The sequence below is a fragment of the Chiloscyllium plagiosum genome, unplaced genomic scaffold (assembly GCF_037043375.1).
Source record: "Chiloscyllium plagiosum isolate Xiang-an unplaced genomic scaffold, Cpla_swu_hap1 HiC_scaffold_4, whole genome shotgun sequence".
Lineage (NCBI taxonomy): Eukaryota > Metazoa > Chordata > Chondrichthyes > Orectolobiformes > Hemiscylliidae > Chiloscyllium > Chiloscyllium plagiosum.
Genome location: NW_028270142.1, coordinates 68749553 through 68773999, shown reverse-complemented (window position 1 = coordinate 68773999; position 24447 = coordinate 68749553). Strand labels below are relative to the sequence as shown.

The window sequence follows — 24447 nt, the reverse complement described above, 5'->3', positions numbered from 1 at the left end:
GGGAATAAGGGATGGTGTCTTTACAGGTGGTAGGGTGGGAGGAGGTGTAGTCTAGGTAGCTGTGGGAGTCAGTGGGCTTGCAGTAGATGTCTGTGGTTAGTCCGTTACCAGAGATGAAGATGGAGAGGCACCCACATGGGACCCAGCTATGCCTGTCTCTTTGTTGTGTACGTGGAACAGTCCATCTTCCACAGCTACACTGGCACCAACCCCACCTGTTGGGTGGCATGGTGGCACAGTGGTTAGCACTGCTGCCTCACAGCGCCAGAGACCCGGGTTCAATTCCCGCCTCAGGCGACTGACTGTGTGGAGTTTGCACATTCTCCCCGTGTCTGCGTGGGTTTCCTCCGGGTGCTCCGGTTTCCTCCCACAGTCCAAAGATGTGCAGGTCAGGTGAATTGGCCATGCTAAATTGCCAGTAGTGTTAGGTAAGGGGTAGATGTAGGGGTATGGGTGGGTTGCGCTTCGGCGGGTCGGTGTGGACTTGTTGGACCGAAGGGCCTGTTTCCACACTGTAAGTAATCTAATCTAATCTAATCTGTTCCTCTGCTATATCGATGATTGTGTCGGTGCCATCTTATGCTCCCACGAGGAAATTGAACAGTTCACCAACTTCACTAACACCTTTCACCCTGACCTTAAATTCACCTGGACCATCTTGGAAACCTCCCTCCCCTTCCTGGACCTCTCCATCTCCATCTCCAGTGACCGACAAACCACGGAGCTGTCATTGAGCTTGGTTGTCCAGGACACAATAAATAATCACTATTTTAGAGACTGTGTCAGTGAGTACTGGAATTCTTCTTGGCTCCTGCCCACTTAAATTCTCCTCCCGCCCTGCTAAAACTTCAAGTGGGTCTGGGAGATTTGGCCCAATATGAACAAATTAGAATCAAGGTTTTTGGATCCAGGAACCAATATAGATCGGCAAGAATATCAATGAGGCATGAACATAACTTGGTTCTTGTGTGTAACCACAAAATATATTAAACAAAATGCTGGCATGAATTTGCTAGGATTGCATTAAACATGCAAATGAATATTTTTTAAGCAAAGGGATTCAAAGTTACTCTGTATCATATTACTTATTTTGCCATTAAAAGCCTAAACTCAAAGACAATGAAAATATAAACAGTAATAACTCAAATTAAAGCAGTTGTGAAATTGACTTGTACCCTCCCCTCATACTTTAATCAAAAGATCTTGGATAACCTTTTGTCAGTTGCTAAGGAATAAAGTCAGTACATTTTTTTTGTTCATGCAAGCATAATGATAAACATCAGTCAATGATTAAGATTCCAGATTGGAAAAGGTCAGATTTCAGGCATCTAAAAGTTGAACTGGCGCCGATTGATTGGAAATACATTTTGGTGGATAAAACAGCAGATGAGAAATGGCAGAGTTTCAAAACAGCGTAGGGTGCAAGCATGGTACTTAGAGTTGAAAAATAAATACAGGGTATCCAAAACTAGAATGCCTGGATGAATAAGGATATAAATGTGAAAATAAGAAAGGAAAAGGTGGTATATGATACATACCGGAATAATAATAACCATAGAAATCAGAAAAAGTGTCTCAAATGCAGGAGAGAGGCGAAAGTGGAGTAAGGATGACTAAGAGATAGCATGACAAAAAGATGGCAGGCCAGTGCTAAACCAAATAGTGATATGTTCTTCAAGCTTATTAATTGTAAAAGATTATTGAAGGATAGAATGGGTCCCAGAAGAACCAGGCCCCCACAGCTCTACTACAAACCGACCGACTCCCACAGCTCTACTACAAACCGACCGACTCCCACAGCTACCTGGACTACACCTCCTCCCATCCTGCCCCCTGTGAAAACGCCATCCCATTCTCCCAATTCCTTCAACTCCGCCGCATCTGCTCCCAGGAGGACCAGTTCCAAAAACGCACAACCCAGGTGGCCTCCTTCTTCAAGGACCGCAATTTTCCCCCCCGACGTGGTCGACGATGCCCTCCACCGCATCTCTTCCACTTCCCGCTCCTCCGCCCTTGAACCCCGCCCCTCCAACCGCCACCAGGACAGAACCCCACTGGTCCTCACCTACCACCCCACCAATCTCCATGTACAGCGCATCATCCGCCGTCATTTCCGCTACCTCCAAACGTACCCCACCACCAAGGATATATTTCCCTCCCCTCCCCTATCAGCATTCCGTAAAGACCACTCCCTCCGTGACTCCCTCGTCAGATCCACACCCCCCACCAACCCAACCTCCACTCCCGGCACCTTCCCCTGCAACCACAGGAGGTGCAAGACTTGCGCCCACACCTCCCCCCTCACCTCCCTCCAAGGCCCCAAAGGAAACTTCCATATCCGCCACAGATTCACCTGCACCTCCACACATATCATCTATTGCATCCTCTGCACCTGATGTGGCCTCTTCTATATTGGGGAGACAGGCCGGCTACTTGCGGAACGTTTCAGAGAACACCTCTGGGACACCCGGACCAACCAACCCAACCACCCTGTAGCTCAACATTTCAATTCCCCCTCCCACTCCACCAAGGATATGCAGGTCTTTGGACTCCTCCATCGTCAGACCACAACAACACGACGGTTGGAGGAAGAACGCCTCATCTTCCGCCGAGGAACCCTCCAACCACAAGGGATGAACTCGGATTTCACCAGTTTCCTCATTTCCCCTCCCCCCACCCTGTCTCAGTCAAATCCATCAAATTCAGCACTGCCTTCCTAACCTGCAATCTTCTTCCCGACCTCTCCGCCCCCACCCCAGTCTGACCTATCACCCTCACCTTGACCTGTTTCCACCTATCACATTTCCGACGCCCCTCCCCCAAGTCCCTCCTCCCTACCTTTTATCTTAGCCTGCTGGACAAACTTTCCTCATTCCTGAAGAAGGGCTTATGCCCGAAACGTCGATTCTCCTGTTCCCTGGATGCTGCCTGACCTGCTGCGCTTTTCCAGCAACACATTTCCAGCTCTGATCTCCAGCATCTGCAGACCTCACTTTCTTCCCAGAAGAACCAAACAAGGTAAGCTGCTCTCTGAAGAAGAGTATGACAGAATTACTAAATGAATACTTTCCTTCTGTGTTTACCAAATTAGAAGATGGTGACAATGGCTTAGTTGAAAATGTGGGCAACTGAGTAGTATAGTGATATACTGGTATTAAAAAGGCTGGCAGCATTCCAGGTAGAGAAGTCACCACGCCCAGATGGCATTCATTGTAGATTGCTGGAAGAGGTAAAGAAGCAAATAGCAGACCAATTGACAGGAACTTTCCTGGTCTCTCTGAATGCAGTATTAGTTCTGGGAGACTGTAAAATTGTGAATGTGATACTGTTGTTTAAAAAAAGGGGGCAAAGGATATCCCAGGAAACCACAGGCCTATTATTTTGACATCAATAGGAGGAACACTGATGAAGGCCAATATACAGCACAAAGTAAACATGTACTTGGAGAAAAATAAGTTAATACTTCATAGTCAACATGGCTTTGTCAGGACAGGTCATGTCTGACAAATTGATTGAATTCTTCGATGAGGTGACACAGGCAGTGGATGAGGGCAGTGCTGTGATGTTGTATATTTGGACTGGTAGAAAGAATTTGATTGGGTGCCACATGCTAGGTTAGTTAGCAAATTAGAAATGTTTGGGATTGATTGGTCTTAATAGCATGGATTAGACGTTGGCTATAAGATATAAAACTGAAGGTGGGTATAGATGGGCATTTCTCAGATTTGAGATGAGTTGAAAATGATAGTCCACAGGACTTTTGCTTTTTTTTGATATATATAAATGGTTTGGATGTGGGTGTTGAGGACAATACCTCTAAATTTTCAGATAATATTAAGCCAGGGAGAATAGTGAATTGTGAAGTTGATGCTGAGTGACTCAGAGGGACATTAACAAGTCAGCCAAATAGGCAGGCACATTGGCAGATGAATTTCAATGCAGAGAACTGTGAGGTAATGTATGGTGATACAATACAGGCTCAAAGGTACACCTTTGAGGGGACTACAGGAACAGAAGAAGTTTGGGATTCTAATTCATAATTCTCTGAAGGTAGCCAGGCAAATTGAAACAGTTGTTAAAAAGGCTTATAAAATTCTTAGAGTAGAGGCAAAGAAGGTGGTGCAGGAAAAGCACATCCGGTCAGACAGCATCTGAGGAGCAGGAGAGTTGATGTTTTGGGCATAAGCTCTTCATCAGGAATGAGGAAGGGCTTAGGCCTGAAACGTCGACTCTCCTGCTCCTTGGATGCTGCCTGACCGGCACCACACTCATCACCTCTGATCTCCAACTTCTGCTGTCCTCACTTTCTTCCCTCATTCCTGATGAAGGGCTTATGCTCGAAACGTCGACTCTCCTGCTCCTCGGATGCTGCCTGACTGGCTGAGCTTTTCCAGCACCACGCTCATTGTCTCTGATCTCCAGCATCTGCAGTCCTCACATTCTCCTAATTGTTTATAGGTAAAGGCATGAGTGTAAAAGCAAGGAAGTGATGCTACATCTTTACAAATCATTGATCAGTTCACATTTGGAGTTTTGTGATTAGTTTTGAGCAGCTTATTTAAGGAAGGATGTTAAAGCTCTGGAAAGAGTGCAAAGGAGATTTACTAGAATGGAACCAGGAATGAGGGATTTTAGATATAATATGTTAGATATATTAGAAAAATTGGGCTTATTCTCCTTAGAGCAGATACAATGAAGTGGTGACCTGAATGAGGTGCTCAAAATTAAAGAAGGATATTCTGCTTTCACTAGTGAGTGTGTTAATAACTATGGGTCACAATTTTTGGATTGTTAGCAATGGAGCTAGGAGTGAGATGAGGAGAAACATCTTTATTCAGAGAGTTGTTAAGATAAAGAATGCATTGCCTGGGAGTGTGATGAAAGCGAATTCCATTGGAGGTTTTAAAAGAGAGCGAGATATATATTAGAAAGTGATGAATTTAGAGGACCATGAAGGTAGGGCTGGAGAATGTGACTAGCTGGATAGCTCTGTTGGGAGTTGGTACAGACATGATCGGTCAACTGATTACCTCTATACTGCAAATTGTATGATTGCATATGTGTATGAAGTGTCTGAAGTCAGAACTGACTTCAGTTCACTTTTCAATTGCCTATTGTTATGTGGTGGCTCAGTCATGTGTATCAAATGGGCTGAGAATCATAGATTCAGAGAGATCTACAGTGCAGAGAAAGGCTTTTCAGTCCATCATGTCCATGCTGTGCAAAAACAACCATCTAACTATTCTAATCCCATTTTTCAGCACATCACATTATATGCCTTAGCATTGTGAGTGCATCTCAATGCTACTTCTAGTGACGATGGAGGCTCCAATTCTTTTACTATCATGTTGCTGACTGGGAATGTTGCCAACCTTTACTGTCTACCATTGGCATGTATGGGAAGGACTTACGAACTGGTACTCATGATAACCATCATGTTTGGTTGCATTGTGGACACACCTTCTGAGGCCATCAAGTCTTGAAAGTAGACTTGAATTCGGAGCATCTAGCTCAGAGGCAGAACATTACCCACTGTGTCACTGGAAACCCATCCCCTCAAATGGCTGATCCTCTGGAATAGTGGGTGACAGCAAATTGCTCTGATTTGGAGAGTTAGAATTAAATCTATATCTTACTCTGCAGCATTTATACTGGCCACGATAAGACTCTTTAATCCCACTCAGATGCTGTAAGTGGTAACTGCCAGGGTGAAAGAGACAAAAATACAGATGGGTAATTCACCATAAAATACATTTTGTGGCACAAACAAATAGAACATTGCACAGGGGAAAAGGAATTGGAAATGAAGAGTGAGTGTATTAAGAATTTATTTTAGGCAATTTAAAACAATACCGAGGGAATTCACGTGGAATACACTTAATCTGCCAAACCTTCATGACAAAAACCTGGACAGGACAGAAACATTGAGAGAGGATCAAAAGCTTTTTTAAAGAGGTTTGAAACCAGCTTACATAGCTCAATGAGAACTGAAGAGGTCTTTTAATTAGTGTATAATTGTCTGTTTGGTTCCATCTGCAGAAAAGACCAACAGATTTATCAGAAAAACCAACGTGCATAATTCAAGTTACTTAGATCTTGTGTACACTTAAAATTTCAGCTAAAATCAATGATACATTTTGGCACATTGATTACATTTGCTTTCTGAAAAAATATTTTAAGAAGATCGACATGATCAAATTTTTCCACAAATCTTCAAATGTTGATTCTCAAGGCACAAAGAAATAATTATTTTCCACTCAACTTAGTAGGTATTTTTCAGTGTTTCATTGTTGCTAGTCTTTTTCTGAGGCAATGGATCTATTGTAGAGAGCACAGTATTGATCTCTGTGCCCCATAAGCTCCTGGGTTAATTGTTTTCCTTTATTTCATGCAGTTCTCCATTTTTTTTTCATCTGACTCAACCGAACAGATACTTTTTGTGATACGAATACTGACTTCTTTTGCTGGCATCTTGTTGGAATCCCATTTTTTCTTCTAAGTGAGCAGAAACAAGTTATTAAATATAAGAACAATCAGAGACATCATATTACAATACAGAACTAAGATGCACAGCAAAATGATTGCCACATGTCAACAAGTTAAGTATCTGTCTGATCCCATTATAGGCTTGACATGTATGCAGGTAAAGTTCATGGTGGAAAATTGAATATCTGAGAACAGGTGACTAGAGGTGATGTGTCTGAAAAATTGTTACAGCTTGATAACCAATAGTTAGTGCATAGGAGCAGATGTGGAAGAAGTAAGGAGTGGCTGCACTACCAGCTTGTTCCTGCCAGTGGGATGTCTCAGCATTTTGAGGACGGTATTACTCTTCATGAGCTTCTGACTACAAATAATTGACTCCTAGCAGAATACTGGGCACCTAGAAAGTGGCTCCAGCTAGCAAGGAGGTTGAATCCATGGGAGAAATTCCTAAAAGAGAAGTAATTTGCTGGGGGTAGCATGGTAGTTCCACCTGGACGATTGTGTAGAGTTTGCACATTCTCTCTGCACCTGCATGGGTTTCCTCCAGGTGCTCAGGTGTTCTCCCACAGTCCAAAGATGTACAGGTTAGGTACATTGGCCATGCTAAATTGTCCATAGTGTCCAGGGATGTGCAGGTTAGGAAGATTAACTGTGGGAAATGCAAGAATGGGGAAGGAGCTGGGTCTGTGTAGGATGCTCTTTGGAGGGTCAGTGTGGACTCAATGAGCCAAATGGCTTGTTTCCACCCTGTAGGGATTCTAGGATTCTGTTCCATGATTCAATGGACCACATTATCTGAATTACTGTCATCTACAATAGGTGGAAGATGTTTGGAATTCTCTTCCACAACTGAATGCAGGATCTGTTTTAATTATAAATCTGAAATCGATTAATCTTTGTTAAGCAGAGCTAGTGAGGGATATGGACCAAATGCAGTATATGAAGTTTGGCCACAAATCAGCCATTGTCAAATTGAATGATGAAACAGGGTCGAGGGACTGAATGACCAACTCCTTGTTCCCATGTCTTCTGCTTGCATATATTCCAGCCCTGGAAATGTTCCACCCCACGATACCAATTTACATGGAATAAAGAGGTTCCTTTCTGGCCCAGAAGCAAATCTCAGTAACTACAGTAATGGAACAGAAGCGATACAGTAGGTTGACCAGTTCCTTTAACTTTTTGACCACAATGATACCTCAGTTGAGCTACGTTGACATTGGCAACTCAAGATAGCAAGTCCCTGCTTCAAATCATCAACCCATTCCCAGAACTAGATTACAGTCAAGTCGCAGCATATTTTGGCAAAATATATATTTAATATATCTCTTCAGGCTGTTTTTAACCTGAAACTTTGCCTATGACAGTGGGGTTCTTTTCCACATTGTTACCTTAGCGGCTCTTGTTTACAAATAGTTTTGTAACAGAAACATTTGCATTCATTTTGAGTGAGAGCAGCAGCTGAGTTTAAACGAACCCGGAAGGCTACAGCTAAGGTGAGACAGTTTGTTTTAAAATTACTTACCGGTAGCGGGCAGCGGTGTTTTTTTTTCTTCACAGACAGAGCGGGAGCAGCAGGGGGAAGTGACGACAACCAGAGGGGCAGCCGGAAGCTGGTGTAGCGCAAGCTTACCTGGATAGGTTGTTTTTCCTATAAAAGTGCGCAGGAGAGGAACCCGAGACACTACAGAGGTAGTGTCTCCCACCCTCCCTCCTCCTCTAACCTAATAATAAGATCCGTTGTGGTAAGTAGGTAAGTGCTGCATTTTGCTTGTTCTATTCTTTAGACCTAGTTTTTTTTTAAAAGGTTACTTTTAGAGGGATGGCAGTGAAGGCAGTGCAATGTTCCTCTTGCAACATGTTTGAGGTGAGGGATGCCATGGTCATCCCTGCTGATTACACTTGCAGGAAGTGCACCCATCTCCAGCTCCTCCAAGACCGTGTTAGGGAACTGGAGCTGGAGTTGGATGAACTTAGGATCATTCGGGAGGCAGAGGGGGTCATAGATCGGAGCTTTAGGGAAGTAGTAACTCCAAAGATGGCAGATAGATGGGTGACAGTGAGGGGGTCTGGGAGGAAGCAGCCAGTGCAGGGACCCCCTGCGGCCGTTCCCCTCAAGAACAAGTATATCGTTTTGGATACTTGTGGGGGGGGGGACTTACCAGGGGTAAGCAATGGGGTTCAGGCCTCTGTCACGGAACCTGTCCCCATTACTCAGAAGGGAAGGGTGGAGAAGAGCAGAGCAATAGTTATTGGGGACTCGATAGTTCGGGGCACAGACAGGCGGTTCTGTGGGGGCGAGAGAGACTCACGTTTGGTATGTTGCCTCCCAGGTGCAAGGGTACGTGATGTCTCTGATCGTGTTTTCCGGGTCCTTAAGGGGGAGGGGGAGCAGCTCGAAGTCGTGGTCCACATTGGCACCAACGACATAGGTAGGAGGAGGGCTGAGGATGTTAGGCAGGCTTTCAGGGAGCTAGGTTGGAAGCTCAGAGTTAGAACAAACAGAGTTGCTGTTTCTGGTTTGTTACCGGTGCCACGTGATAGAGAGTCGAGGAGAGAGAACAGTTAAATGCGTGGCTACAGGGATGGTGCAGGAGGGAGGGATTCCGGTATCTGGATAACTGAGGTTCTTTCTGGGGAAGGTGGGACCTCTATAAACAGGATGGTCTACACCTGAACCTGAGGGGCACCAGTATCCTTGGGGGGAGGTTTGCTCGTACTCTGGGAGGGGGTTTAAACTAACTCTGCAGGGGCATGGGAACCGAGACTGTAGCTTTAGGGTGCAGGACCCAGAGTGTAGGGAGGTTAGGAACATGGCATCAATCTCAAAGGAGGGTGCCTGTAAAAAGGAAAGTGGCTTGAAGTGTGTGTACTTCAATGCAAGAAGTATATGAAATAAGGTAGGTGAACTTGCAGCGTAGGTTGGTACCTGGGATTTCGATGTTGTGGCTATTACGGAGACATGGGTAGAACAGGGACAGGATTGGCTGTTGCAGGTTCCAGGATTTAAATGTTTTAGAAGGGGCAGAGGTGGGGGCAAAAGAGGAGGAGGTGTGGCATTGCTTGTCAAAGATAGTATTACAGCGGTGGAAAGGACGATGAATGAAGACTCTCCATCTGAGGTAGTTTGGGCTGAGGTTGGGAATAGGAAAGGTGAGGTCACCCTGTTAGGAGTTTTCTACAGGCCTCCTAATAGTCCTAGAGATGTAGAAGAAAGGATTGCGAGGATGATTCAGGAGAAGAGTGAAAGTAATAGGGTGGTTGTTATGGGGGACTTTAACTTTCCAGATATTGACTGGGAAAGCTATAGCTCAAGTTCGTTAGATGGGTCGGTGTTTGTCCAATGTGTGCAGGAGGGTTTCCTGACACAATATGTAGACAGGCCAACAAGAGGTGAGGCCATACTGGATTTGGTTCTGGGTAACGAACCAGGCCAGGTGTTAGAATTGGAGGTAGGTGAGCACTTTGGGGACAGTGACCACAATTCAGTGACTTTTACTCTAGTGATGGAGAGGGATAAGTGTGCACTGCAGGGCAAGAGTTATAGCTGGGGGCAGGGAAATTATGATGCGGTGAGGCACGACCTAGGATGCGTGGCTTGGAAAAGTAGGCTTCAAGGCATGGGCACAATTGATATGTGGAGCTTGTTCAAGGAGCAACTATTGAGTGTCCTTGATAAGTATGTACCTGTCAGGCAGGGAGGAAAGGGTCGTGTGAGGGAGCCGTGGTTTAATAAGGAATTGGAATCCCCTGTTAAATGGAAGAGGGCGGCCTATGTAAAGATGAGGCGTGAAGGTTCAATTGGGGCGATTGAGAGTTATAAGGTAGCCAGGAAGGATCTGAAGAGAAAGCTAAGAGCAGCAAGGAGGGGACATGAAAAGTCCTTAGTTGGTAGGATTAGGGAAAACCCCAAGGCTTTCTATAGGTATGTCAGCAATAAAAGAATGACTAGGGTAGGAATAGGTCCAGTCAAGGATAGCAGTGGGAAGTTGCGTGTGGAGACTGAAGAGATTGGGGAGACACTGAATGAATACTTTTCGTCAGTATTCACTCAGGAACAGGACATTGTTGCCGATGTGAATCTTGAGTCATAATTAATTAGAATGGACAGCTTTGAGGTATGTAGGGAAGAGGTGTTGGAAATTCTGGAAAGGGTGAAAATAGATAAGTCCCCTGGGCCTGATGGCATTTATCCTAGGATTCTCTGGGAAGCAAGGGAGGAGATTGCAGAGCCATTGGCCTTGATTTTCATGTCCTCGTTGTCTACAGGAATAGTGCCAGTAGACTGGAGGATAGTAAATATGGTTCCCTTGTTCAAGAAGGGGAGTAGGGATAACCCTAGTAACTATAGGCCGGTGAGTCTCACTTCTGTTGTGGGCAAAGTCTTAGAGAGAATTGTAAGGGATAGGATTTATGAACATCTGGATAGGAATAATATGATCAAGGATAGTCAGCATGGTATTGTGAAGGGCAGGTCGTGCCCTTCTTTGAGAAGGTGACTAAGGAGGTAGATGAGGGTAAAGCGGTAGATGTGGTGTATATGGATTTTAGTAAGGCGTTTGATAAGGTTCCCCATGGTATGCTACTGCAAAAAATACGGAGGTATGGCATTGAGGGTGAGTTGGAGGTTTGGATTAGGAATTGGCTGGCTGGAAGAAGACAGAGAGTAGTAGTTGATGGTAAAGGTTCATCTTGGAGTGCAGTTACTAGCGGTGTTCCGCAAGGATCTGTTTTGGGACCATTGCTGTTTGTCATTTTTATAAATGACCTGGAGGAGGGGCTAGAAGGTTGGGTGAGCAAGTTTGCGGATGATACAAAAGTCGGTGGAGTTGTTGACAGTGAGGAAGGATGTGTCAGGTTACAGCAGGATATAGTTAAGTTGCAGAGCTGGGCAGAAAGGTGGCAAATGGAGTTCAATGTAGGTAAGTGTGAGGTGATTCACTTTGGTAAGAGTAACAAAAAGACGGGGTACTGGGCTAATGGTCCGATACTTGGTAGTGTGGATGAGCAGAGGGATCTTGGTATCCATGTACACAGATCTCTGAAAGTTGCCACCCAGGTAAAAAGTGCGGTGAAGAAGGCATATGGCGTACTGGCTTTTATTGGTAGAGGAATTGAGTTCCGGAGCCCTGAGGTCATGTTGCAGTTGTATAAGACTCTGGTGCGGCCGCACCTGGAGTATTGTGTGCAGTTTTGGTCGCCATACTATAGGAAGGATGTGGAGGCACTGGAACGGGTGCAGAGGAGGTTTACCAGGATGTTGCCTGGTATGGTAGAAAGATCGTATGAGGAAAGGCTGAGGCACTTGGGGCTGTTTTCATGGGAGAAAAGAGGTTTAGGGGTGACTTGATAGAGGTGTACAAGATGATTAGGGGTTTAGATAGGGTTGACCATGAGAACCTTTTTCCACGTATGGAGTCAGCTATTACGAGGGGGCATAGCTTTAAATTAAGGGGTGATAGGTATAGGACAGATGTTAGGGGTAGATTCTTTACTCAGCGAGTCGTGAGTTCATGGAATGCCCTGCCAGTAGCAGTGGTGGACTCTCCCTCTTTATGGGCATTTAAGTGGGCATTGGATAGGCATATGGAGGATAGTGGGCTAGTGTAGGTTAGGTGGGCTTGGATCGGCGCAACATCGAGAGCCAAAGGGCCTGTACTGCGCTGTATTTTTCTATGTTCTATGTTCTATTTGTTTTAATTATGTTTGGCATGGATGATGTTTTGTGCTGGTGCCTCATTTCACTTGGATTAACATTGATCCCTTGACAAGTAAAGTAACATAAAAACAAAAGATTTGGTCATTCAATCATTTAGTTCTGTATGTAGGCGTGAAATGTTGGATTTAGGCAATGACCATTTGCCTTGCGTGTTTCCAATATTCCTTTGTAGTTAGCTAACACAATCATTAAAGCAAATTATATAACTTGTATTAATATTAATATGGTGGCTTGCACATTCTTGAGATATTCCAAAGTACTTTACCAGTATTATATTCATTATGAAGTGTTATTATGTTTTGTTGATATTCTCAGTACAGCCAACAATAACTTACATTAATAATGTTTTTAGTGGATTAGCAATTCCCATGCCAATTATAATAGTAATCGATTAGACACACAGCCATGCAAAGAAATATGCAACCAAAAGCTTGTTGAAAGAGGTAGGCTTTAAGGAAGATCTTTAAGGAGGAGGCAGACAGAAACAGAGGCAGAGTCTAAACAGGGAATTTCAGAGGTAAGGACCCAGGAAGCTGAAGGCATAAGAGCTGATGGTAGACTGAAAAAAATCATGGAAACTCAAGTTTGGATGAGCAAATTTGGATGAAGAGCATTACTGTTCTTGAACGATCAGGCACACAAAACTGTCACATCTGAAAATTGCCCAGCCTCGCTACTCTGTTCAAAAATAATTATTCCTTTTGCTAACTCATTCATGAATGCAAGAACCAGTGATATGTCTGGGAATTGCATTTATTTCTGTGTTAAAGCATTCAGCTTTTGATTACACACAGTGAAGTGTACGACTATAGCCATGTCTAGAAATCTTAAATGCCCCAGAATGTACAAGCAATTGCCAGTCCCAGCTCTTCACAATATATGTTCTGAAGTAGTCATACCAGACACAAAATGATAATTCTGTTTTTCTTCACAGATGCTGCTGGATTTGCTGAGTTTCTCCAGCAATTTCTGTTTTGTTTGTTTCTTTCACATTACAATTCCAGAGAGTAATTAATGTTTCTAACTGATTTGCAAGCAAGCCTCAATTATTCCACATTGGCAAGCAAGCATCCTCATCACTATCACATTGTCGAATTCTTGCTCAGATTTAATGTTACCTTCTGAGTCCAATGTTACTTCAGCAACCTTTGCTTCAGACCTTTGGTCTTTCCGAGTTTCACTGTCATTCAGAACTTTTGTTATGCTCAAAGATAAGATCTACAAGCAGACAGTTTAAACTGATTCTCATCTACTCAAGTTGGTTAACCGTCATGACCACACTAATTGTTTATCTCTGTGAAATAACGACACAGAGGTCTGATCCCTAAATCCCCCATTATTTACATGTGGACAGTACATGGGCTCTGACCAGTCAGATCAAAGGCAGTCCCTAGAATGAGGAAACTCTCTGAATCTCATGTTTATTTTTTTTCTTTTTTTTTACCCCCACACTACTGCCTAACTGCGGTGGTACTTATTTTTTTCCCCCAGCACCCATGTTGTGTGTGTGCAGGTGTGAGACACAGTGAGAGACACAAGGTGTCTCATGTTTATATCAGTCAGCCCGGGCTCCCTGATTGGCCCAGGCTAGCAACCCCCATCAAGGATCTCATAGTTAATGTGATCAAGCTGTTCTGATCACTACACTCTGCTGGTATAAATAATGATTAGATTTATCTACTATCACACTAAAATAAGACTACATCATTTATTCAAATCCAGAAGCAAAACTTGTGCATGATTTTATTCTTAGATATGAATTGAGACAATTTAGCAATTGATCACTTTCCACCTCTCACTTTGAAAGCATGACCTCTCGTTATTGAATCCTTCACCTCGGGGAAAAAGCTTGTCTCTACCCATCCTGTCTATACCCTTCATGATTTTGTAAACCTCAATCAGGTCCTCCCTCAATCTCCTTTTTTCTAGTGAAAATAAGCCTAACCTACTCAACCTTTCTTCATAGCTAGCACCTTCCATACCAGGCAACATTCTCGTAAACCTTCTCTGCACCTTCTTCAAAGCGTCCATATCCTTTCGGTAATGTGGTGACCAGAACTGTACACAGTATTCTAAATGCGGCCGAACCAATGTCTTGTACAATTTTAACATGACTTGCCAGCTCTTATACTCAATACCCCGTCCGATGAAGGCAAGCATACTATATGCCTTCTTGACCACTCTGTCCACCTGTCCAGCAACCTTCAGGGTACAATGGACCTGCACTCCCAGATCTCTCTGCCCATCAAATTTTCCCAAGGCTCTTCCATTCATTGTATAATTCGCCCTAGAATTAGACTTGCCTAAATGCATCATCTCACATTTTTCAGGATTGAAAACCATCTGCCGCTTTTCTGCCCAACTCTCCAATCTATGTATATCCTCCTGTACTCTCTGACAGTCCCTTATTCTTTCTCCTACTCCACTTTGTGTCATCTGCAAACTTTGAGGAGAAAGTGAGGTCTGCAGATGCTGGAGATCAGAGATGGAAATGTGTTGCTGGAAAAGCGCAGCAGGTCAGGCAGCATCTAGGGAACAGGAGAATCGACGTTTCGGGCATTAGCCCTTCTTCAGGAATCCTGAAGAAGGGCTAATGCCCGAAACGTCGATTCTCCTGTTCCCTAGATGCTGCCTGACCTGCTGCGCTTTTCCAGCAACACATTTCCATCTCATCTGCAAACTTGCTGATCATACCAACAGTGCCCTCTTCTAGATCATTTATGTATACCACAAACAACAGTGGCCCCAATACTGACCCCTGTGGAACACCACTGGTCACCTTTCTCCATTTCGAGAAACTCCCTTCAACTACTACTCTCTGTATCCTGTTGCTCAACAAGTTCTGTATCCACCTAGCTGGAACACCCTGCACACCATGTGACTTCACTTTGTCCATTAGTCTACCATGGGGAGAAAGTGAGGTCTGCAGATGCTGGAGATCAGAGCTGAAAATGTGTTGCTGGAAAAGCGCAGCACGTCAGGCAGCATCCATGGAACAGGAGAATCGATGTTTCGGGCATAAGCCTGAAGAAGGGCTTATGCCCGAAACGTCGATTCTCCTGTTCCCTGAATGCTGCCTGACCTGCTGCGCTTTTCCAGCAACACATTTTCAGCATTAGTCTACAATGGGGAACCTTATCAAATGCCTTACTAAAGTCCATGTATATAACATCAACAGCCCTTCCTTCATCTAACAACTTGGTCACTTCCTCGAAGAACTCTATCAAGTTGGTAAGGCATGATCTCCCCCGCACAAAACCATATTGCCCATCACCGATAAGCTCATTCCTTTCCAAATATAAATAGATCCTATCTCTCAGTACCCGATGTCTGGATGACAGAACGAAGAAAAGCATGTTGTTCAAAACAGGTGGAGATCTGGGATTCTTGGGAATGGAATGTCCGAGCAGATGTGGTGGAGGAACTGGGAGAATGGGATGGAGTTCTTGAAGGATACAAGGTGTGAGTAGTTGTAATCCAGGCAGTGATGGGAGTCTATGGGTTTGTAGTGAACGCTTGTCTGGAGTCTATTGACAGAGATGGAAATGGAGAGGTTAAGAAAGGGGCGGAAAGGGTCCAAGATGGATCACGTGCATTTGAGGGCAGGGTGAAAGTTGTGGCGAAGTCGATGAACTGCTCCAGTCATCGATGTAACAGCGGACAATTTGGGGCACAGTGTCTGTGGTAGGTACTGAAGAGGGACTGTTCAATATAGCCAACAAAGAGGCAGGCATAGCTGAGGCCCATTTGGGTGCTCATGGCTATCCCCTTGATTTTGAGGAATTGGGAGAAGTTAAAGGAAAAGTTGTTGAGGGTGAGGACCAGTTCGGTGAGGCGAAGGATGGTATTGGTGGAGAGGAACTGGATGGGTCTGTTGGAGATGAAGAAGCAAAGGGCCTGGAGGCCATCCTGGTAGGGTATGGACATGTATAAGGACTACATGTCCATATTGAAGATAAAGCTCAGGGGTTCGGGGAACTGGAGGTTACTGAAGAGATGGAGGACATGGTTGGTGTTGCGGATGTACGTGGGAAGTGCCTAAACTAAGGAGGAGAGGATGGAGTTGAGGTAGGACGAGATGAGTCCGGTGGAGCAGCACCATGCCGAGACAATGGGATGGCCAGGCTAGTTGTGCTTGTGGATCTTGGAGAGCAGGGAGAGCCAGGCAGTCTGGGCTGAGTGACAATGAGATGGAGGCAGTGGAGGGGAGATCATTGGAGGCAATAAGGGCACAGACAGTGCGAGTGATTTTGGCATGAGGGTTGCGGTGGGGTCATGGGCAAGGGGGAGGTAGGACGTGGTGTCAGAGAGTTGGCGTTCAGCCTCTGCGATATAGACGTCCATTCTCCAGAATACCACTGCGTGCCTTTGTCAGCAGGTTTGATGGTGAACTGGGAGCTGGTGCAGACAGAGTAGAGTGCTGTATGTTTGGAGGAGGGGAGGTTGGAGTGTGTGAGGGGGGTGAAGAAATTGAGGCAGTCATCAGTAGTCAGCAATGAAGGGCTCTAGGGTGGGCACAAGGCCAGCGGGGGGGTGACCAAGTCGTGGATGAAGGTTGGAGGTGGGAGAAGGGGTCCTCAGAAGGAGCTTTGGAGTTTTTGTCAAAGAAGAAGACATAGACGCAGAGGCTCATACAGCTCCTATCATACAGCAGATTTACACAAGATACCGCATTCATTTCTGCAAATCTCCTTCATGAGCATTTTCTCCTGGTCATTGTCCAGCGTAATATAGTGTGTGAGGAAACTTTACTCAGCTGTAGTTAGCAAAGCATCAGGAATTCCTTATGGCAATGGTTAATTGGGGGTCAGAATTGGGAATAGAAAGCGAACAGGCAAAGATATCATGATACAATTTCTTATATTTGTCATGCTGTGAGCCATTTTGCTTTGAATGTTAAAAATGGTTCAATATTGCTTTCATATATCAATTAGACTCATTCCCTGATAGGAGATATGTAATTCGAACTGCATGACTCCACCATGAAGTATGCACAATGACACAAGTCATGTCTCTATTTTCAATCAATTGGACAAAGAAAAAGTAATTTTAAACATATTTCCTTTAGCTCAGGAAGAAAGTGATTTTAGCAACTGTGCCCAGCAAAAAATGTTCATGCATGAGGCTGTAACTTAAAACTGAAAGTACCAGTGGTGTTTTACTTCCAGAACCTTAGCAAGTACAGAGTCTATAGAAGGGAAATTCCCAGAGGAAATTCTGAATTTAACTGCCGAGTGGAAAATTCAGTGCCTCCAGAATGAGAACTCCAGAGTTAATCCAGAGGAAAACTAGGATTTCAGGACATACACCATATATATTAAAATAAAACATTGCTTGAATATATCAGGAGATTGAAAATAAGCTTATTTGGACTTTTCCATGTATCTTTGTGACAAATTACCCTAAAACTGCCAACAATTGGTCAAAAGAAATCAAAAATTTACTTAAAGTTGAAACTGACTCAAAAATAAATGTAGTAAGTTGCCATTTCATTAATTCTCTATTAATAATATATAATGTTGCTAAGCTTGTAACACTATTATGCATTACAAACATACCTCTTCTGTTCTGAATAACCGTCTTTTCTGTTTCATAGTTGGTGGGCCTTGTGTTAGGTGTTGTTTTCCAATCTGTGTATTTGTCCCAACAGTTGATGTCTTTTTATCGGTGCTCACTTTTTCATGTACATTAGAAGACGCAGTCACATGGGTCTGGGTTTGGATTCCTCCTTCTAAAGTATCTGCTCAAAACAGGATTTTTAAAAATTGCTGCATTCTCAATCAGCAAATGAAAAATTACTAATACAGACAAATGGCACATAAAGAAATCCTCAACCCAAGATTTGATCCAGACCTCCTTAAAACAATAGTCTCTTTGGACATCCTGAGAAACTGTGATGATAGTCTGTATGAGCTAGATTCAACATTCATATACACCATGAACCTAGTTCCATCAGGAAGTTTATAGACAGCATAAGTGATTCTAAACCTTGGTGGGTGAAGGAGAAGGACAGTGAACTAAATTACTTGCAGCACTGTTTTGGGTCTTTTGTTATGTAGTATTGGAATGTCAAACGTCAAATATTTTATGTGGAAACAGAATGCATGTTCAACAACTACTCTATACAGTTATACAATGGTTCTAATGTGGTGGCATTATTTTTTCTATTGCACAAATCCATCATTTGTTTTGTATTGCCAAATCAAAAATCAATATCACACCTATTCTTTTTCCTAAGAGAAAATTGGAGTGATATTTGAAACAGATGAAGAGAGAGACTAGGCTGCAGTGAGAGAGTGGCAAATTTGGATTGCTCAACAAAAGGTAAGCTGAGCCGACTGGTCTGCACCAGTGATGTGAACTTCTTAAAGTATCTATCTGCCATGAATGTGCGATTGCAGAGTTACAAGTGTATATGAGATGCAAGGTTTGAGTGCGAGGATTACCGCTGTGTTAAATGTGTGATGGTATAATAAAGCACATTGAGTTGAAGGGTTGGGATTGCTGATTGGTGAGGGTAGTGATATGACCAGTGAGTGAGGCTGGTTACATGGTTAGTAGGATATGGCTTTTGAAGGTCAATTTCATTCATCTTGAAAATTCATATGGGATTATGAAAATTCTCCCTGTTCTGTGTGACGATGTTGTTCCTTCAACAAGGTTATGTGGTCCTTGTTTTCTTTTCAAAAGGGGTTGTAAAAGGCAGAGGTCTGTTGTTCCTATTTTGTCTGGGTTACTTTGATTGTAGCTAACAGATACTGCCTAAGGCAACAATCAGGGAAAAGGGCTTTTCGGTTTTTTTAAAAACACTTGTACAATGAAAGGGGAGTGGCCAATTCTCCAAATTCAGGGAGTTTTGCCAGCTTGGTTTGGTTTTAGCTGGTAACCCAGAGAAGCTGCTGGAGTGAAGATGTTCCATGCCTCAGCAAATGATCCCTAGTTGATTCTCTCTGCCATCTCTCTCCTGTAAGAACCTGTGTTTGAATTAACCTCTTTGTCAAGAGGTGTGTTTATGGGATGTTGCAGGAAATTGGAACAGCTCTTTGTTAAGTTGTGGGGAATATCGTGTCAGTTGCGTTTTCACATCATTGTTATTCTCAATTCTGTTTTCCTCTGTTTGTGATTCCTTTGATGGTGTGTAAATAAATTCTGGTTTACTTGAAGCCAAGCGGTTTAACCAGCTGCATCACTTCTGGGATATCCACCTGACATCTGCCTGAAACAAGTCAAAAAATTAGGGTCTGTGCTACCTTCTTAAAATGTTTTGAGGGAGTCTGGTCTGGTCCATAACAGCTGCCATCCATATTTGAAGAGTACTACAAATGGCACTTACCTCTGTTGCTACTTGCTCCCTCTGCATCCTGAGTATGGACTTGAAGGTATCCTGTACCCTTGCCCCCATAGGACATTTCAGAATCACAGAATTGTTATGGCACAAAAGGGGCCAAATGGCTCTTCATTCCTGCACCAACTATTCAAATGAGCATAATTACCTATTGCCAATATCCTGCTTTTCCTCCACACACTTGCATGCTATTCCTACTTGTCTTTTCTCTTGTCTTCACTTTTCCCGAGGACTGGGTGATAGATATTCGTTGGTTTAGTGCACACTTGTGCGATCAGGTAGGTTGGAAGGAACTAGAGGCTGACAATAGTCATGCCATATTAAGTGACTCAGTTGAATATGCCTCCACCACACTTCCAGGCAGTGCAATCCCTAACCAAACTATTCACTGTTTGAAATTCTCTCCTTTTTGCCACTTCTACCAATGTCTCCAGTACAGCTGAGCACTTTGTGCACACACTCTTTCAAATGTTCATCTAATCTTCATTACAGCATATATTCAGTTTTCAAATTACTCCTAGCACTTTCAGTTACCACAATGTGTATCCTCATTAAATGGTGTGGGATGCCTTTACATCATGTTGGTCACTTGAGCTATGACGCACCCCCTCCAGTAGTTACTCTGATTACATGCAGCAGTCACGTACGTACTGTTTGCAGCATACTGAAAGGATCTGCACTTATTCCAGGTTAGTTGTGGATTAATCATGATCTCTCTATTGGTTTCTCCCCCATCTCAGTAATCAACAACATTTTCATATTAAAAAGCCAATTAATAATTACAACATAAAAGTGTATATTTCAAACTAACCCTATGACAGGTGATGGAGACATTGAAAACATATTTTATGTACCGGGACAAATCAGTTGGAGAGTTTTGAAGTTCAATCATAGAAAATAATTTCTTGGATGGAGTAGAACATCTGAATATATCAGTGGCTTTACCATCCAAACATCAGAGTTCAGTATCTTGAGTCATGTTTTGAATGTCAATAAGAGGTGGTGCTTAGATGAAAGGTAAATTCATCATTCAACCAGCTAAAGAAATGGAAAATCAAGATTTGACAAATCTGTTACACTTGAAGATGTTAATAACAAAATTGATTTAAAAAAAGAGCCAATGGACATTATTTGCTTAGATATACATAAGCCTGGATGTAAAGTTCATTTTCGTCACCATACTACAAAGAGCAGAGAAAAATCACCTATACAGCATATTCAAAAAGAACGGGTACCAATGAACATAGTTCACCTATTTCTTAGCAACAAACCCAAACAAGCAAACAAAACACATCCAGGAACCGTAGCCACTCTCCCCTACATCAAAGACATCTCTGGAATGACTGTCAGACCACTCAGACTTTTTGGTATCATGGTAGACCACAAACCCATCAACACACTAAAACAGCAACTAATGAACTTGAAAGACCCCATACAGACAACAAACAAAACTAATATCCTTTACAAAATACCTTACAAGAACTGTAACAAATACTACATTGGACAAACGGGCAGAAAACTAGCCACCATGATGCATGAACATCAACTGGCCACAAAATACATGACCCACTCTCACTAGTATCCTTACATACAAATAAGGAAGGACACCACTTTGACTGGGACAACACAGCCATCCTAGGACAAGCCAAACAAAAACACGCGCAAGAATTCCTAGAAACATGGCATTCCAACCAATACTCTATCAACAAACACATCAATTTGCATCCCATCTACCACCCTCTGAGAAAAAGAACCAGAAACGACATCACCACAGGAACTGACACCACCACGGGAAATGACATCACCAACCCAAGGAAACCTAAACACATAAATAGAAAGCGGGTCACTAACACCAGTGCTTCACCAGAGGCTCACTGATGATGTTACCTAGTATGGTGCTGAAATGTCTGAAAACGAACCTTTCAGCTCAGTGAGCAAACCTACATCCAGAACCTCAACCTCAGCCACAAATCTTCTCAAAACTTGCTAATTCATAAGTCTTTTTGATAAAGTCACCCACAGGAGGGTGGTTAAAAAATTTAAAGCACATTGGATGGGAGATAATGTCTTGGAACAGATTACTGATCGGCTAGGCAGAAAACAGACAGCAGGAATAAATGGATCATTCTTATGTTGGCAGGTTGTGGCTATAAGGTTCAGTATTTGAGCCTTAGCTGTTTATAATACATAGCAATGATTTTGAGGTGGAGATCAAATATAGTCTTATTTGCTGTTTGTCAGATGATACAAAGCTCAATGGGAAGGTACATTGCTGTGTTCCACAGGGATCGGTGCTGGGTCCACTCTTGTTTGTCATTTATATAAATCATTTAGATGAGAATATAGAAGGCATGGTTAGTAAGTTTGTGGATGACACAAAAATTGGTGGTATAGTGGACAGTGAAGAAGGTTATCTAAGATTACAAAGATATCTTGATCAATTGGGTCAATGGGCTGAGGAGGGGCAGGAGTTTAATTTGGATATATGCAAGGTATTGCATTTTGGTAAAACAAACAAGGGCAGGAGTTACACAGTTAAAAGTAAGGGATTGTTTAGTGTTGTAGAACAGAGAGACTAAGGGTTCAGGTACATAATTTTTTGAAGTTTGCATCACATGTAAACAGGGTGATTAGGAAGACATTTAGCATGCTTGCCTTCATTGTATAGGAATTGGGATGCCACGTTGAGATTGTACAGAGTGTTGGTGAGGCCTTTTCTGTAGTACTGCCATGTCATGAGAAGTATATTATTAAGCTGGAGAGGGTTCAGAAGAGGTATATCAGGATGTTGCCTGAAATGGTGGCTTTTACTTATAAGGGGAGGCTGAATAGGTTGGGACCTTTTCACTGTAGCATAGGAGGTTGAGGAATGACGTTATGGAGGTTTATAAAATCACGAGGGGTATAGGTGAATGGCAGGTGCCTTTTCCTTAGGGTGGAGGATTTCAACACTAACGGGGAATGTTTTTAAAGTGCTAGGAGAAAGATTTAAAAAGATACGAAGGGCTTTTTTTTTACACAGAGAATCGTTCGTGTGTGGAATCAACTTCCAAAGAAGTGATGAATGTGGGTACAGTTAAAATGTTTAAAAGGCATTTGGATAAGTACATGAAAAAGAAATGTTTGGAGGGATGTGGGCCAAGCAAGTGGGACTAGTTTAGTTTGAGATTATGATCAGGGTGAACTAGTTGGACCAAAGGATGCGTTTAAGTGCTGTATGCTTTCAAGATGATTTGGACAGACTTAATGAATGAGCAAAAACGTGGACATAATATACTGTGAAAAAATGTGAGATTATCCACTTTGGTCGGAGAAACAAATGTGCAGAGTGTTTTTCAAATGGTAAAAGATTTGAAAGCGTATATATAAAAAGGGACTAAAGTGTCTTATCAAAAAATCACTGAGGTTGACGTGTAGGTACAATAAGCTATTAGGAAGGCTAATAGAATGTTAGCCTTTATCATAGTAGGATTTGAGTACAGGAATTGTCATGCCTTGCTTCAATTGTATATAAGCTTGGTTAGACCAAGATATTTCCCTTGTTTGGGGAGTCTAGAACTAGTGGGCACAATATAAAAACAAGAGGGAACTTAAATAGGATCTAGATTAGAAGAATTTTTCTTTACTCAGGGAGTTGTGAGCCTTTGGAATTCTTTAACAAAGATGACTGGAGAATCTCAGTCTTTTTGAGTCTGTTTAATGTAGAGATTGATAGATTTCTGATTGCCAGTGGTGTATGGAGTTATGGAGATGGAGTGAAAAAATGTCATTGAAATGTTCAATAAGCCATGATCATATTGATCATCTTATTCCTGATGAAGGGCTCCGGCTCGAAACATCAATTTTCCTGCTCCTCGGATGCTGCCTGACCTGCTGTGCTTTTCCAGCAACACGCTCTCAACTAAGAGGTGAAGTAGTCTCAGGAGGGCTCTGGCCTGATGGAGGTGCTAAGATAGAGAGGCACTATTTGAATATGATGATGACATATTCTGATCAATTGCTGAGAAGTGGTGGGTGCATTGTCAGTTTAGGGAGAGGCAAGAGATGCAATGGTACTTGGGGTGATCCTTCTGTCAGCACAACTGTTTGTAAAGGCTCTGCTAGAGTCCATTCTATTTATCTGGCTCTTCCATTTCTGAGCTGTAGTATTGCCTCAGATACATTCATCCTGGCATCTTTTTTAAAATGTCTTCTATTTCTGATTTGTAGCATCCATAGTTCTTTCAATTTTTAAAAATCACTTCAACTATTTCAAAATCTTTGTTTTTTTAAATGTATGCAGTTGAAAGTCATACGAGCCCATGTTTTTATGTGTGGTTCTTTCCTTTCTCTTTTACTACAATCTCTTTAAAATACAATGCATCTTTATCTTATTCATATTTCTGATCAAAGAGCTACATCTGTACATACTGACAAGGGTACTGGAACCATTTTGTGATTCTAATTTGCTACCTCCAGTGCTTTGTCTTATTCATTTAGCATTGAATAACAGTCAGAAACAGAAATTCTGACAGATTTGTAGCTGCCGAAATCCACTGAGTTCCCTGAATTTGGCACAGTGGACATGTTGGCAACATGTTGGCAACACACATATATACAGATCACATTTGTAATTGTTTAATAATGGACATACAGGTTATATTTCAGAACAGTAATACATCTAAGAAGTTCAGCTAACCCTGTAAACCTAGAGGTGTATGTAGTTCATTTAAATCATTCACTGCAGTTATACCAGAGTATTATGTTACTCTGATATTAACATACAGAAGGATACTTGTTGCATACATTCAACTTGTCTGTGCCTGTTATTTGAACAGACATTGGGGATTGATTTTTCTAATTAAATAATATGTAATGAAACATCTTACAAGTATGTTTGATATCACCAAAAATAATA

General features: G+C 42.7%; 1 protein-coding gene across 1 annotated transcript in view; it reads right to left on the bottom strand.

Annotated features, from left to right (window-relative positions):
- Positions 1-4386: 4386 nt before the first annotated feature.
- The window catches only part of LOC122549570 (brain and acute leukemia cytoplasmic protein-like), a 50291-nt gene continuing 30230 nt past the window's right edge, over positions 4387-24447 (bottom strand). The window contains exons 2-3 of the mRNA XM_043689413.2: positions 17764-17945; positions 4387-6495 (exon numbers count right to left, since the gene is read on the bottom strand). Of these exons, the coding sequence (XP_043545348.1) occupies positions 6382-6495; positions 17764-17945 (296 nt within the window). The 3' untranslated portion in view covers positions 4387-6381. The remainder of the gene's footprint in view (positions 6496-17763; positions 17946-24447) is intronic.